Source organism: Sorghum bicolor, chromosome 2, assembly GCF_000003195.3.
Source record: "Sorghum bicolor cultivar BTx623 chromosome 2, Sorghum_bicolor_NCBIv3, whole genome shotgun sequence".
NCBI classification, from domain to species: domain Eukaryota; kingdom Viridiplantae; phylum Streptophyta; class Magnoliopsida; order Poales; family Poaceae; genus Sorghum; species Sorghum bicolor.
Genome location: NC_012871.2, coordinates 58,632,356 through 58,645,179, shown reverse-complemented (window position 1 = coordinate 58,645,179; position 12,824 = coordinate 58,632,356). Strand labels below are relative to the sequence as shown.

The 12,824-nt window shown below is 46.8% G+C and overlaps 1 protein-coding gene across 1 annotated transcript; it reads left to right on the top strand.

Moving 5' to 3' along the window:
* LOC8059663 (cytokinin hydroxylase) lies at positions 7,262 to 10,313 on the top strand. The gene is made up of 5 exons (XM_002462312.2): positions 7,262 to 7,678; positions 7,824 to 8,056; positions 8,201 to 8,466; positions 9,007 to 9,415; positions 9,518 to 10,313. The coding sequence occupies exons 1-5, from the start codon at positions 7,399 to 7,401 to the stop codon at positions 9,938 to 9,940; spliced, it is 1,611 nt and encodes a 536-aa protein (XP_002462357.1). The 5' UTR covers positions 7,262 to 7,398; the 3' UTR covers positions 9,941 to 10,313.

Here is a 12,824-nt window from a genome sequence, read left to right as displayed (position 1 = left end):
TCTTTCTTCTTCTTCTCGACATGGTCATGAGCTTGGCGTGGTGTGACAGAGCAGTGGTGACGTATGGCGTCATGCATGGCATGCGCATGGTAAAGTGCGTGCATGACGCAGTGACTAGGCCGACGGAGCGAGAAAGAGCCATGTAAGCGTCTTGGCATTAGTTTTTTTTTGGCATTTTTGGAATGGAAAGATGCCCATGACTCTTTACCAAAGTTGGAGATCACACGTCACACTATAATTCCTATTAAGGTTCCATGATGATTTGGACAATGGTTTAGAAAATACGAGGCTCAAGTTCATGGGCAAGGATGAAAACAATGATTCTTGCACTTTTTGACATCAACTTTGAAGTTCAAACCAGTCCTATTTCATCGTCAACACTCCCAATCTCTAGTCCCATGTTTGAAGTGCAAGTTTATATTTGGGCATGAGTTATTGCTTAGGGAAAATCGTAGAACATGCTACGGCAAAATGGAAATGTTTTCATTTCTCATCGACGTGGGATATTTTCCAAGTCCAAGCATTTGGAACTAAAAGTTCAAACTTTGTTCTTCAATTTAAACCATCAAAATACCAAATTTTCATCAATGGTTTGCACTACATCAAAGCTCATGACCTATACAACACTTCCATATTAGCCAAAATTGAGTTATTTAATAAATTAATTAGTTAAATGGCTCACCAAAAGGCTATCTATTAAGCTATTCATAGAAACTAGGGTTTTTGTTGTCTTTCACCCCTTTTCTATACATAATTAAGGTTTGTAACCTTAACGAAAGTTGTTCAACACCTTTAGTTATTAGACTTCACCAGTCACATGGTTAACTTTTGGTCATATGAGAATTCTTTAGTATCGAACAATACCTTAATGAAATGGATGATGGATACTTGGACTCTCAAGTTGGACAAGCCTTGAACAGACAAATGCAGACAAGGTAGGGGTGTACGCACACAATACTACTACAAAGCATCAGAAGGCGGCGGCGTATTAATCCGGGCCGGGCTGCTTCTTTCCGTATTCTCTATTGCTTGCTTATCCTAACACGTACATAAACTGGCACTTTTGCACCACGCACGACAAACCGGAACGCGCCGCGTTTGCAGTCACGCGCAAGTTGAACGAACCAGAGGGTACGAGCACAGTGTCGCGTCCGCAATCGATCCCTCTGCGTCTGCGACATGGCGGCGGCTTTCTGCGCTGGGCCGGGATTCTTTACGGCCGCCGCACGCCATCCCTTTCTCTTCGTCCTGGTTTCATCACTTTCTACTACGTACGTGCTGTATTTGGGATGCAAGCCCATAAAAATTTGGCCTATTGGGCCATGATGAGCCCATCAACCTCCAACACGAGGAACAAAAAAAAAAAAAAAAGGAAAAAAAAAGCCACCAGCTGTCAAGAAAATTCCAGTTTCTATGAGACTATGAGACGAAAAGAAAATCCATTAGCCTGAATCATTTGGTGTATTTCTACTGTGATTCAATTCCTGTCCCATATGAAGGTGAATTTCTGTATTTATCTCACAAGATTTTTTTTCCCCCTTCTTCTTCAATCAACTTGAACAAAGATGGCACGACTAAGCAAGTGCGGGTGCGGAGACCTAATGATCCAGGCTAATTGCTGAGTCGGACTTAATGGCGGACAGGTTTTTGCAGATAACGGTGCAACTTGCCGAGAGAAATTCATATCAAAGTTTGCGCGCTTTTCTCGAGCTCTCCTTTTTTTTACTCCTCTTTAAAAAGTCCTGAGGGAATCATTGTTGATACAGCCTAGTCGCTACTTAGTTTTATTTCTCGATGATTACGCAGACAAAGATTGGCTGATAGCTGTCAAGACCCAGACGGGAAAGCAAAGCAAATCTGCTGCGCAGGTCAGAGCCCTGCATTCGTTCTTAGGCCCTGTCGATCGAGATTCCCAAATCCATCTGATGTGCCCATTTATACTTGTGATTTCCCGTTATTACTCTCACTAGTCAGAGTGGATTATATGTATTTGTCATCGTTAATTAAATCTATGCAATTGAGCAGCTCAGTGGCCAGTGATGATGGATGGCCGTTTCACACCTGCTGCCGACCAAGCTGGAGAAGGAGAGTGGATGATTTCTCATTTGAAAAAACTGAGCGGATTTTATAAAAACCCTGGCACGAGGATTTCTTTTGAAATCGCGTGCTCAGCTCGTGGGATCTTTCTTTCTATGTGTATCATGATCGTTGTTGTTCCCATGGAAATTCTATGGGTTGACTCACTCAGTTCAGTTGCGTATCTGCACTTCTGCAGATCATCTCATCCACATGTTTAGCTGCAACTGCACGGCAGCGCCGCCGGCCTACCTTCTCCAGCTGCCGTCGGATCTAAGAATGACCGGCGCAGGGAAATTTTTTTATAAAAGTAAGATTAGCGTCATTACAAAAATGAGGGAAAATGCCTTCGCAAAGAATAAAAAAAAAGGAAAAAAACGGGTTTGGTAATGGCGCGCGTTTCCTCCGGGGAGCTCGATCGGGGATCGCCGAGGAGGCGCTGACCGACGAAAAATATTGAATGGGACGCCGCGCCGGTCGCCGGACGACGGTGAGACCGGAAAAATGCATCGAGGACTGCACGTCAGGAACAGGAAGCAGCAAGAAACCGCGTGCGTGGGTGTGACCTGACCGCCGACCGCTCATGCCATTCTAATTCTAAACCTTGAATCGCCGACAGCGTTGCTCGTTCACGCTGTCGCGCATTTCACCGACGTCGTCCGTGTCACACTCACTACTCACGCTCGTGCACCACGGTGCTGTAAAAACCACGGTTCCCGTCAGGAAAATTCGGAGTCGTCTAGTTTGACGACGGGACCAGAGAGAGAGAGAGCTGTCGAGCCGTCGGTTTCTCAAGAACCGCCGCGTCTTACTCTTATACCTACCAGAAAGCTTCACGATGGTTCGTCTTTCCTTGACAGTTTAAGCTTCAGTATTACTCGCAGTCGCAGTCATATTACTGACGGAGGATATGTAATAATAAATTTATAATTCATTCTGTTGAGATTCAGATACGGCATTGTCAGTGATGTTTTCAGAATTCAGAGAGCTGAGAGAGAGAGAGCAGTTGAGCAATCATCAGCTTTCACTTTCAGGAGATCGCACACCATGCAGATCGAGCTGCAGATTCAGAAAGCTCAGACAGAGCCCCTGCCCCCATGCTGCGCAGCGCTCGCAGCTCTTGCGAACCCAAGAATGGAAAGCTTCGCGTTTTCAATCATCTTGGCAACTGGCAAGCTTCATGAGAATGATTTTCCTGTTTGTCGTGCACGGCATTTTAGTACGATATCCCCATCACAGAATTCAGATGCAACAAAAGAGCAGCATTTCCTGTTCTGGCACTACCATACCAACTCATCATGCTGAACCTTTTGTTCAGAAACTTTCAGATTTGGTTCAGAAAGCACTAACCTTCCTCAATTCCAAGACGTTCAGACAGTTTAGTTTATTTAGTATACTATTCACCGTCCTGAATTCACAAATGCTCACGTAAGCTAACACACAAGCTCTACTTGCTCTCGTCATCGTTGCATCTGTGCGTGTAAAATACTTCCTGATCTCAAGCTAATCAAGCTGTAACCAGCAGTCGCATTTGCCGGTGCACCGACTTCTTCGATTGCGAGTTCAGAGAGAGAGAGAGAGAGAGAAAAATCTATACCTAAAAAGAACTCACGTCAATCGGCTACAGCTCATCCACGCTGTGTTCCGTTCGTACTGAACTTTTTTGTATGTATTTTTTCTGAACATATATGCCACGGATTCAGTAAACAATGGGTATATGAGAGGCCACAGCTTTTGTATTCTTCTCCAAAAGCCTAGCATCAGACGGATTTTATTTCTCCAAGTTGCTGCCGGTGCAGAGAACTAGGCTACTCAACGGAAACAAAATTGCTCGCCCCTCTGTCCCTATTCCTGTATCTTTCTGCCTTTTGTTAACCTTTTTGCCGCTCTGCAATAATCTATGCCTCTTATCAGAAACCTTTGCTTCAGAATCATCCTTGGTGAAAGAGCAGGTGATGGGGAATACAGAATAAAGCCCGCCCCCTGAATGAGATTGTTTAATTAAGGGATTGACCAATCCATACACACGCTAATGATACTCTAAACTAAGCCTGCAATCCTGCATGCTGCTGTCTAAGCCTTACAATTAGAACATTTGGTGCCATCTCGGCAATGTGCTGTCCTTAGTGCTCTGATTTTGGAACTTGTCCATCCTTTTGTCCATGTAGTACCATATAGTTGTCCCTTCTGCAATGCAGGAGGCAATACGTACAGTATTATATATATATATATAGTTTATCATCTCTGTACTTTTCTTTACAAAATGGAATAACAGTCAACGATATAGTAGCTACTATATATATACATCTAAATTGCGAGGTTGCGTCATGTCTACTGTGCACGGTGCATATACGCAAAATGCATTTATGTGTTCATATGAATTCTGTACCTTGCACCTGATCTCTGCGTTTCTTGAAAATGAATTTTGGCTATGGCTGCAGCAGACGTTACCATTTGAGAGATCTTTATGCCAATCAATGCATAAATGACTTCTAAATAAAAGTGATACGCTGCTACTTTTTCCATAGTGCCAAGATACATTGGCCACATCAGTTAGCACTAAATTAATGAGTACGATTGCGTATTCGGTTCATGCGGTAAGTATATATGCCATTAGAGATAGCATATACTCCTTCCATACCCATAAAGTAAGTTGTTTAGGACAACAACACAGTCTCCAAAGCCTAACTTCGACTCTTTATTTTTTTATAAAAATATTTATCAAAAAGTGATATATGTATATTTTTATGAAAGTATTTTTCAAGACAAATCTATTTATATGATTTTCATATTTCCAAACTCATCAACTTAAAAGTTCATAATTTATATTCCTAATGTTTGACCTAAATTTTGTCCAAAACGACTTTCTTTATGAGAATGGAGGAAGTAGTTTGGAAGGGCTTTTGCTTTTAGGCTGTCGTTTATGTTTAGTATGTAGTCTACACAATTGATATATGTCTTACTTGGACTCTAGGTCTATTTGTTATAAAAAAAATCTAGGCCTAGACATCTTCTATTTTATCTCTAAAGTTTCTATACAACTCTCATTCTCCTATCCCTAACCATATATATCTATAAGCTTACATTTGTTGTTAGTCGCAGCAGGTGCGAAGCAGATAATTGCGACTGGATTCTTTTAGAAGGGACGGCAAAAGCTTTGTCGTGATTTATATTAGACAAAGAAAATAAAAATACAATTGTCGGCCCAGATTTTTCGAGTGAAAATCAGGTGAAAAAAACCACCAGTGTACCACTTGACTACATGCTCAATTTTGAGCCAACTTGGTCGAAACGACCCAAACTAACAACTACGACGCTTCAGCATTTCAAGCCTTGTGTTTTCACCATCTCCACTTCAGCATCATCAACTCTTGTCAACCCTTGTCACCCAAATATCTGTTTCCGCGATGCCCACTGCGAAGTAAACTGCTGGGACGTCGGGCTGAGGTTGAGGCCTCACCGTGGCCGCCGAGGCAGAATTGGGGATCCTTAGTCGATCAAGCGATGGCAATGTGCATTTGACGGTGTCCCAGATACAAGGGGCATGAAGATGAAGGTCAGCATGGCAATGTGCACAACACATCGATCTTTGTATGTGGTCTCTGGTGCTAGTCGACAGAGAATACCACCAACCAGAGCGTCGTTTCTCTCTACCACATAAACATCTCCGTCTGACCGTCTCCGATGCCTCTGAAGAATGTGGCTGCCTACCAACAAGATCAAGCGCAACCTTTTCTTCTCCTGCAAGAGGGGCCACGAGTTTGAAGACCTATGGGAGAGACTTGGACCTTAAATAGATCAGAGCACCTAGAAATGTTTAGTCAACCGTGATTACCATCATTTTGTGCAATCTCTGGAAGGGGAGGAGGACTGTTAAGACCTACGATGTCTCTGGTAGACAAATCCTCAGGAATGCAGTTTTGGATCTTCGGAGATAGTCGAACCAGGTGGGCAGTGTTTTTTCATAATGTATATAGCCCTTAACTCTAGAGTCCTCCCTTCCACAAATCTTGTATGCACTGACCTTTGCATGTCCATTTTTTAAAGTTTAGCCTAGCAATTAAGAACTGACTGCAGTTCCTCCGAACAAAAATAATATATATATTCCCTGTCGTGTAATACAACCGATGTTTGTTTTTTTTTTAAAAATAAGTTAACTTAAGGGAATACTCAAATGACACACCATAGATTAAACACAATTAAGGAGTTTTTTCTCAAATCATGATTCCTTTTTAATAAATTCTGTCAAATTTAAGTATGAACAATTTAAGTACAAATTTTGAAGGTGGTAATGCATTATATTCTGGATGTAACGGTTACGTTATTCGTCCCAATATGTATTAAAATCAGACTATGCACCATTGATGATGCATAAATACACATTCAACTCATATGAGCATGGATCATGAGTTTGGATCGCAGAAGGAACAAGGAGGAGATTAGGGCATTACAGGAATTAAAGAAAGACAGATGGCACAATCATTTCACTCTTTAATAATGAGTGTATAATATATATTCCCCGTCATGTAATGTACTCAAATGACACATGCATCATAGATTAAACATAACTACGGAGTCTCTCCCTAATCATGGTTTTCTTTTCAATAAACTGACAAATACGAGTATGAACATTCAATACCAATTTTGAAGGTGATAATGTATTGTATTCGAGAATGGTTGGAGTATATATAAAAATATAAATATAGATATAGAGGGATATATAGATATTTCTGGATGTCGAGATTAGCACAAAATATGTCTAAGGCTTTGTTTGGATGCACATCTATCCACATCAAGGTGGATTCTAGTGAAAATTAGTTTAAGTTTCACTTTAATACACTTTAAATACATGTGAATTGAGGTGGATACGTGTGTATCCAAATAAGGTCTAAACTGGGCAGACCCCGCTTTTTATTTCTCTGTTGTTAAAAAAGGAACCAAACTGGCAAAAGCTTAATGTTTTACCAAACTTTTAGCAATGAAAGCCAAGTACGAAAAGGTATTTGACGAAATATATAGGACTGAATTAATTCTAAAAAAAGAAATATGGACTGAATTAAATGCTTTCAAATCTATAGCCCAAAAATATTCTAAAAGAAAAAAAAAGAAAATCTACCCCAAAAATAAATATAAGGAACATTGATTATAATTGGCAAGTGAGGGGAGATTTGTCCCTCCTGACCAGCATGACGGGGTGTGCCTATATATACAGCCCACAGACCCCCACCGAAATCTGCATTGCCGGCCGCCCGCCGCCGCCGCCTCTAGCTGGACGGTATCAACGCCTCCCCCAAAATCCTTCCGGCGCCTCTCCTCCCTTCAATGGCGTTCGTGACGCTCATGGTGTTGGCGTCCCCTGCCCTGATACTGCTCCTGAGGGCGGCATGGATCACCCTGTCCTGCTACTTGCTGACGCCGCTGCGAATCCGCCGGATCATGGCCCGGCAGGGCGTGCACGGTCCCCCGCCGCGCCCGCTCATCGGCAACCTCCGCGACGTGTCGTCGCTCGTGGCGCAGGCCACCGCCGACGACATGCCGGCGCTGAGCCACGACATCGTCGGCCGCCTCATGCCGCACTACGTGCTCTGGTCCAGGACATACGGTGAGTCTGACAAGGCCAGAATGTGCCAGAGGCCGCCGCCGCCGCCGCATTGCGCCGCTGACCCGCGTACCTTTAGTCCTTTTACGACGGCGTGGGAAACGTTCTTTGTAACACGTGTGTGTTTGGTCCGCGCGTGCGGCTGCAGGGAAGCTGTTCGTGTACTGGTACGGCAGCGAGCCGCGCCTGTGCCTGACGGACGCGGCGCAGATCAAAGAGTTCCTGTCGTCCAAGTACGCGGCGAACGCCACCGGCAAGTCGTGGCTGCAGCGCCAGGGCACCCGGCACTTCATCGGCCGAGGGCTCCTCATGGCCAACGGCGCGCACTGGTCGCACCAGCGCCACGTCGTCGCGCCGGCGTTCATGCCCGACAAGCTGAAGGTCCGCCGCCGCCGCCGTCATTTGCATTCTTTCCCTCTTTTTTCTTTCGTTTCTTTTGTGTGTGTGTGTGTGTGTTCCGTTTCTTTTTTCCTGGAATGGTCGTGGTGGCCGCGGAAACTGACGTCACCGGGCGTCGTATTGCAGGGGCGCGTGGGTCACATGGTGGAGTGCACGAAGCAGACGATCCGTGCGCTCCAGGAGGCAGCGTCGTCGCCGGCGCCGTCGCCCGGCGGCGGGCGGCGTCGGGAGGTGGAGATCGGCGGGTACATGACTCGGCTCACCGGCGACATCATCTCGCGCACCGAGTTCGACACGAGCTACGATACCGGGAAGCTCATCTTCCGTCTCCTCGAGGACCTGCAGCGCCTCACGGCGAGCTCCAGCCGCCACCTCTGGATCCCCGGCAGCCAGTGAGTGACCCCGCCGTCTCCTCGCGGCACCCCTCGATGCCGGCCGCCGGCCCGCCGCTCATCTTTGTCGATCTCGTAACCCGTGCACCTACGCGCAGTAGGCACACGCGCGCGCTCCACTGTCTCGCCTGGCCGTTGTCGCTACCTCTGTCCCTGCCCATGCCCGATCATGCCGGCCTGCGACCTCAAATAACCTTAACAAGCTAGCTAATTAATTCTCGTTGGTACACTAATCATGCTTAACCGATGGATTAATCAAGTAGGATTCCACTCTCAGTGTGCCATTCCATTGCAGTATTGCACTACCAGCGCCTGTCCGGGAACTTTTGGTCGCTGGCATGGCACGCACGCTGAACCGAGGCCGAGGCATCGGCTTGTCTGATGCCTCGACTCGAAACGATTCCATATGGTCACTGACACAAACACAACCACATTATTGCCGTACGCCTGTCACCAGTAAACAACTTTTTGGACATGCACGCACACTACCTGGTGCATTGACGTACTTCGTGTCTGGACGACGTCGCTGTGTGTGTGCAGGTACTTCCCGAGCAAGTACAGGAGGGAGATCACGCGGCTGAACGGCGAGCTGGAGGCCGTGCTGACGGAGTCCATCGGGCGGAGCAGGGAGATCGCCGACGAGGGCCGCACGACGTCGGCCTACGGCCGGGGCCTGCTGGCCATGCTGCTGGCCGAGATGGAGAAGAAGAAGAAGCAGGACGGAGCGGCGGCGGCGGAGCAGCAGCAGTTCAGCTACGACCTGCAGCTGGTGATCGACGAGTGCAAGACGTTCTTCTTCGCGGGGCACGACACGTCGGCGCTGCTGCTCACCTGGGCGCTGATGCTGCTCGCCACGCACCCGGAGTGGCAGGACAGGGCCCGCGCCGAGGTCGCCCGAGTCTGCGGCGACGACCCGCCGTCGTACGACGACCTCTCCAAGCTCACCGTGGTACGTCCGTCCGTGCCGTCGTATCGATCGTCGCCGGTGAGCCGGTGATGTTTGGCATTATTGCGGCCTTGTTTCTGACGTTGCCCCGCGTGCTCCTTGCAGCTGCAGATGATCATCCACGAGACGCTGCGGCTGTACCCGCCGGCGACGCTGCTGCCACGGATGGTGTTCGAGGACATCCGCCTCACCGCCGCCGGCGGCCTCCACCTGCCGCGCGGCCTGTCGGTGTGGATCCCGGTGCTGGCCATCCACCACGACGAGTCCATCTGGGGCCCCGACGCGCACGAGTTCAGGCCGGAGCGGTTCGCGGCGGGGCGGCGCCCGGCGTTCCTGCCGTTCGCGTCGGGCCCGCGCAACTGCGTCGGCCAGGCGTACGCGCTCGTCGAGGCCAAGGTCGTGCTCGCCATGCTGCTGTCCCACTTTCGCATCGCCATCTCCGACGACTACCGCCACGCGCCGGTGAACGTGCTCACCCTCCGCCCCAAGCACGGCGTGCCCGTCCACCTCCGCCCGCTGCGGCCGTGACCGACGACGACAAGACTGAAGACACCCCCCCCCCCACCCACCCCTCTCCTCCCAAAATTTGTTTTGTTCGTTTTGGTGCCCCCGGCCGGCGGTGCGCGCCTTCTCGGCTGCAGAGAGTGCTTCAAGTTTTGTTCTCTCCTGTTGGTTCTTCTTCCCTGTAGCGCCGCTGACATGTGAGACCGGCATGTCCGCAGCTGTTGATCAAGGGAGTAGGCATGACGCCATAACCTGATGCAGTGTGCTAAACTGCGTACTATATATTATAAGTTTAGGGTTGGTGGAGCTTTTGGTACCGACTTAGAGAGCATATATGTACGCAGATTAGTGACATAATTACATTGACTAATCACAGAGGATTAGCACATGGGTACTATATACTGTCTGAATCATGCAGGTAACAGGGGACACTGAAGGGATCAGGCTTAAGCAGTACCACAGCTGTAAAGTACACATTTACTTATATTTATTAAGAGGATGCAAACTAAACCAACAGAGAACAAGCTGCTGAATTACTGGCAGCTGAAGAAAGGCATGTGGGCTGACCATCGTAGGGGCGCTATCTGAAGAACTGTCAGAGAGAGGACATATGCTAGTTTGGTTGCAGCCTAAACGCACCTTGAATTCCGCAGACTGTGTCTGTGAGCCTAAGGGACTGTTTGGAACAAAGGATTACAAAATAGAGGAATTGAAAAAACTACATGAATAGAGTAGAGTGAAAAGTGAAAAACTACAGGATTCTAAAACACAGGAATTGATACTTTGAGCTGTTTGGATTGCAGGAATATGGTTGAATCATCACATGTCCCTACACAATAAATTAGTTCTAACCATTGTCGCATTTTAAAGTGATTACTTAGCAAATTATTATTTTATTTATTAACTACATTGATCTTTTACTTTAGCAGCTGTACTCTTTATTCACGCCTTGTTTAGTTTCCTTGCAAAAAATTTTTAGGCTACTGTAGCATTTTATTCGTATGTGGCAATTATTGTCTAATTACGGACTAACTATAATCAAAAGATTCGTCTTGCAAATTATAAGCATATTGTGTAATTATTTATTTTTTTAATCTATATTTAAAGCTTCATACATGTATCATAAGATTCAATATGATGGAGAATCTTAAAAAGTTTTTGGTTTTTGTAAGGAACTAAACAAGGTCTCATTAGCTACATCCATTCTCTCTCTTGGACGTTCTTATCTTTTCAGCTCTCGTTATCCAAGGCAGGAAGAGCACATGCAGCCGTGATAAGCCAGCCAGCGTGATTTCCATTGGCTTCGACCGCATGCTTTTTTTCCTGTGAAATGCATGTAGCTCATTTCCTTTCCTCCGGAACGGAAATCTCCTTTCCCTTGTTCCAAACGCACCCACATGCTTTCTTTCCTTAGGAACGACATCCTCCAAAAATCCTCTAAAAATCCTACAATCCAAACAGGCCCTAAATGTGTGCATGTGATGCATAAAAGCTTATTATACGCCTAAGAGTGTTTTTTTTTCTGAATGGGCGAGAGAGATTAATCGTGCAAATATTAACAGAGAAGGGGCTTCAGAAAAGCTTGCCATTCAATTTACAAAAAAAAAACAATTTAGGACTGGATGGGCGTGGAGAATTTCTTTCCCGAACGAATGACAAAAGCTTTTTCGTGATCTTTATTAGACGGAGAAATAACTGAGTCAAAACTGAGCCCAAAAACTACATAATTGGAAGAGTGTGTTACCTATTCTGCTCAACTTTGTAACACTGTCCAAGCAACTAACAACTTTACCCCCGCTCAACTTTAGAACACCGTCCAACAAACTAACAACTTTACCCATTACTTGCTCAACCTTGAGCCAACATGGTCAAAAATGATCTAACTAGCAACTCAACTACACTGGCATCTAGCTAACAACTAAATCAACTCAGAAACATCTCAACCCAAGAACCAACTAGCAATACCAACTCTCTGTCAACTAGCACTGAGCACAACTAACAGACTCAACAAGTTGACGAGCACCACCATCAACATAGCTTGGAGCACTGCCATGGCTAGACGATAAGATTGTAACTTTGAGTTGAAAAAGCCTAGCGACACCTCCAAAAAGGAAACGACGCCAAAGGCACCGACAAGCTATCATGTCATGGGATGGTGTTTACCTGCAATTCCAACATGATAGGAGAAGAGGACACCTCCAAGAAGGATGTGGTGTCAGCATATGTCGTCCTCCATACTTTCGTCCTTACCTCAAGCTTGTTTCGAAGAAAAGCATCGGTGAAACACGCACGCGTCTCCACCCCCCTCGATACCAAATGGCACCACACGCACTGCAAGCGTCATCGCCACACGCGTAGCCATAGGAAGATGCCCTTCAACCCTCCGTCTTGGGAAACCCCTATGAACGAAGTCCAACCACCGCACATGGAAGACTCGACACTACACCGACACCTCAAGATAGCAGGACGGAGTCCCATAGTCGACACACCAAACATAGGGACACCATCGTGAGAGATTGTTGGAGCCTCACTAGCGGATCTTGAGGAGCTGTGCCATCATCGAGAGGCTGACTAGATCGAGCGCCACACACGTCGTCGCTCACCATCAGACTCAAACAAATCTGGCATGGGAGAGTAGGGATCTGGCAGCCCCCATGCAAATTTGTCTATGCACTTGCACACCTGGCTACCAGTGGCATAGATATGGCTGCCTCCCATGTTGAAAAACCAGTGAAGGAGAAAGCGACAGGAGAGGAACTAAAAGGCCATGAGTGGGGGAAGGAGCGAGATGGCCCTGTTGTTGCCCTCCTTGCTGCTTGCCAAGCCTCCCGCAGCAGCTTCAGCGGCATCAGAGGCCGAGAGACACAAGTTGTTGTGGAAGGTAGGAGACATAGGGGAGACGCTCAAG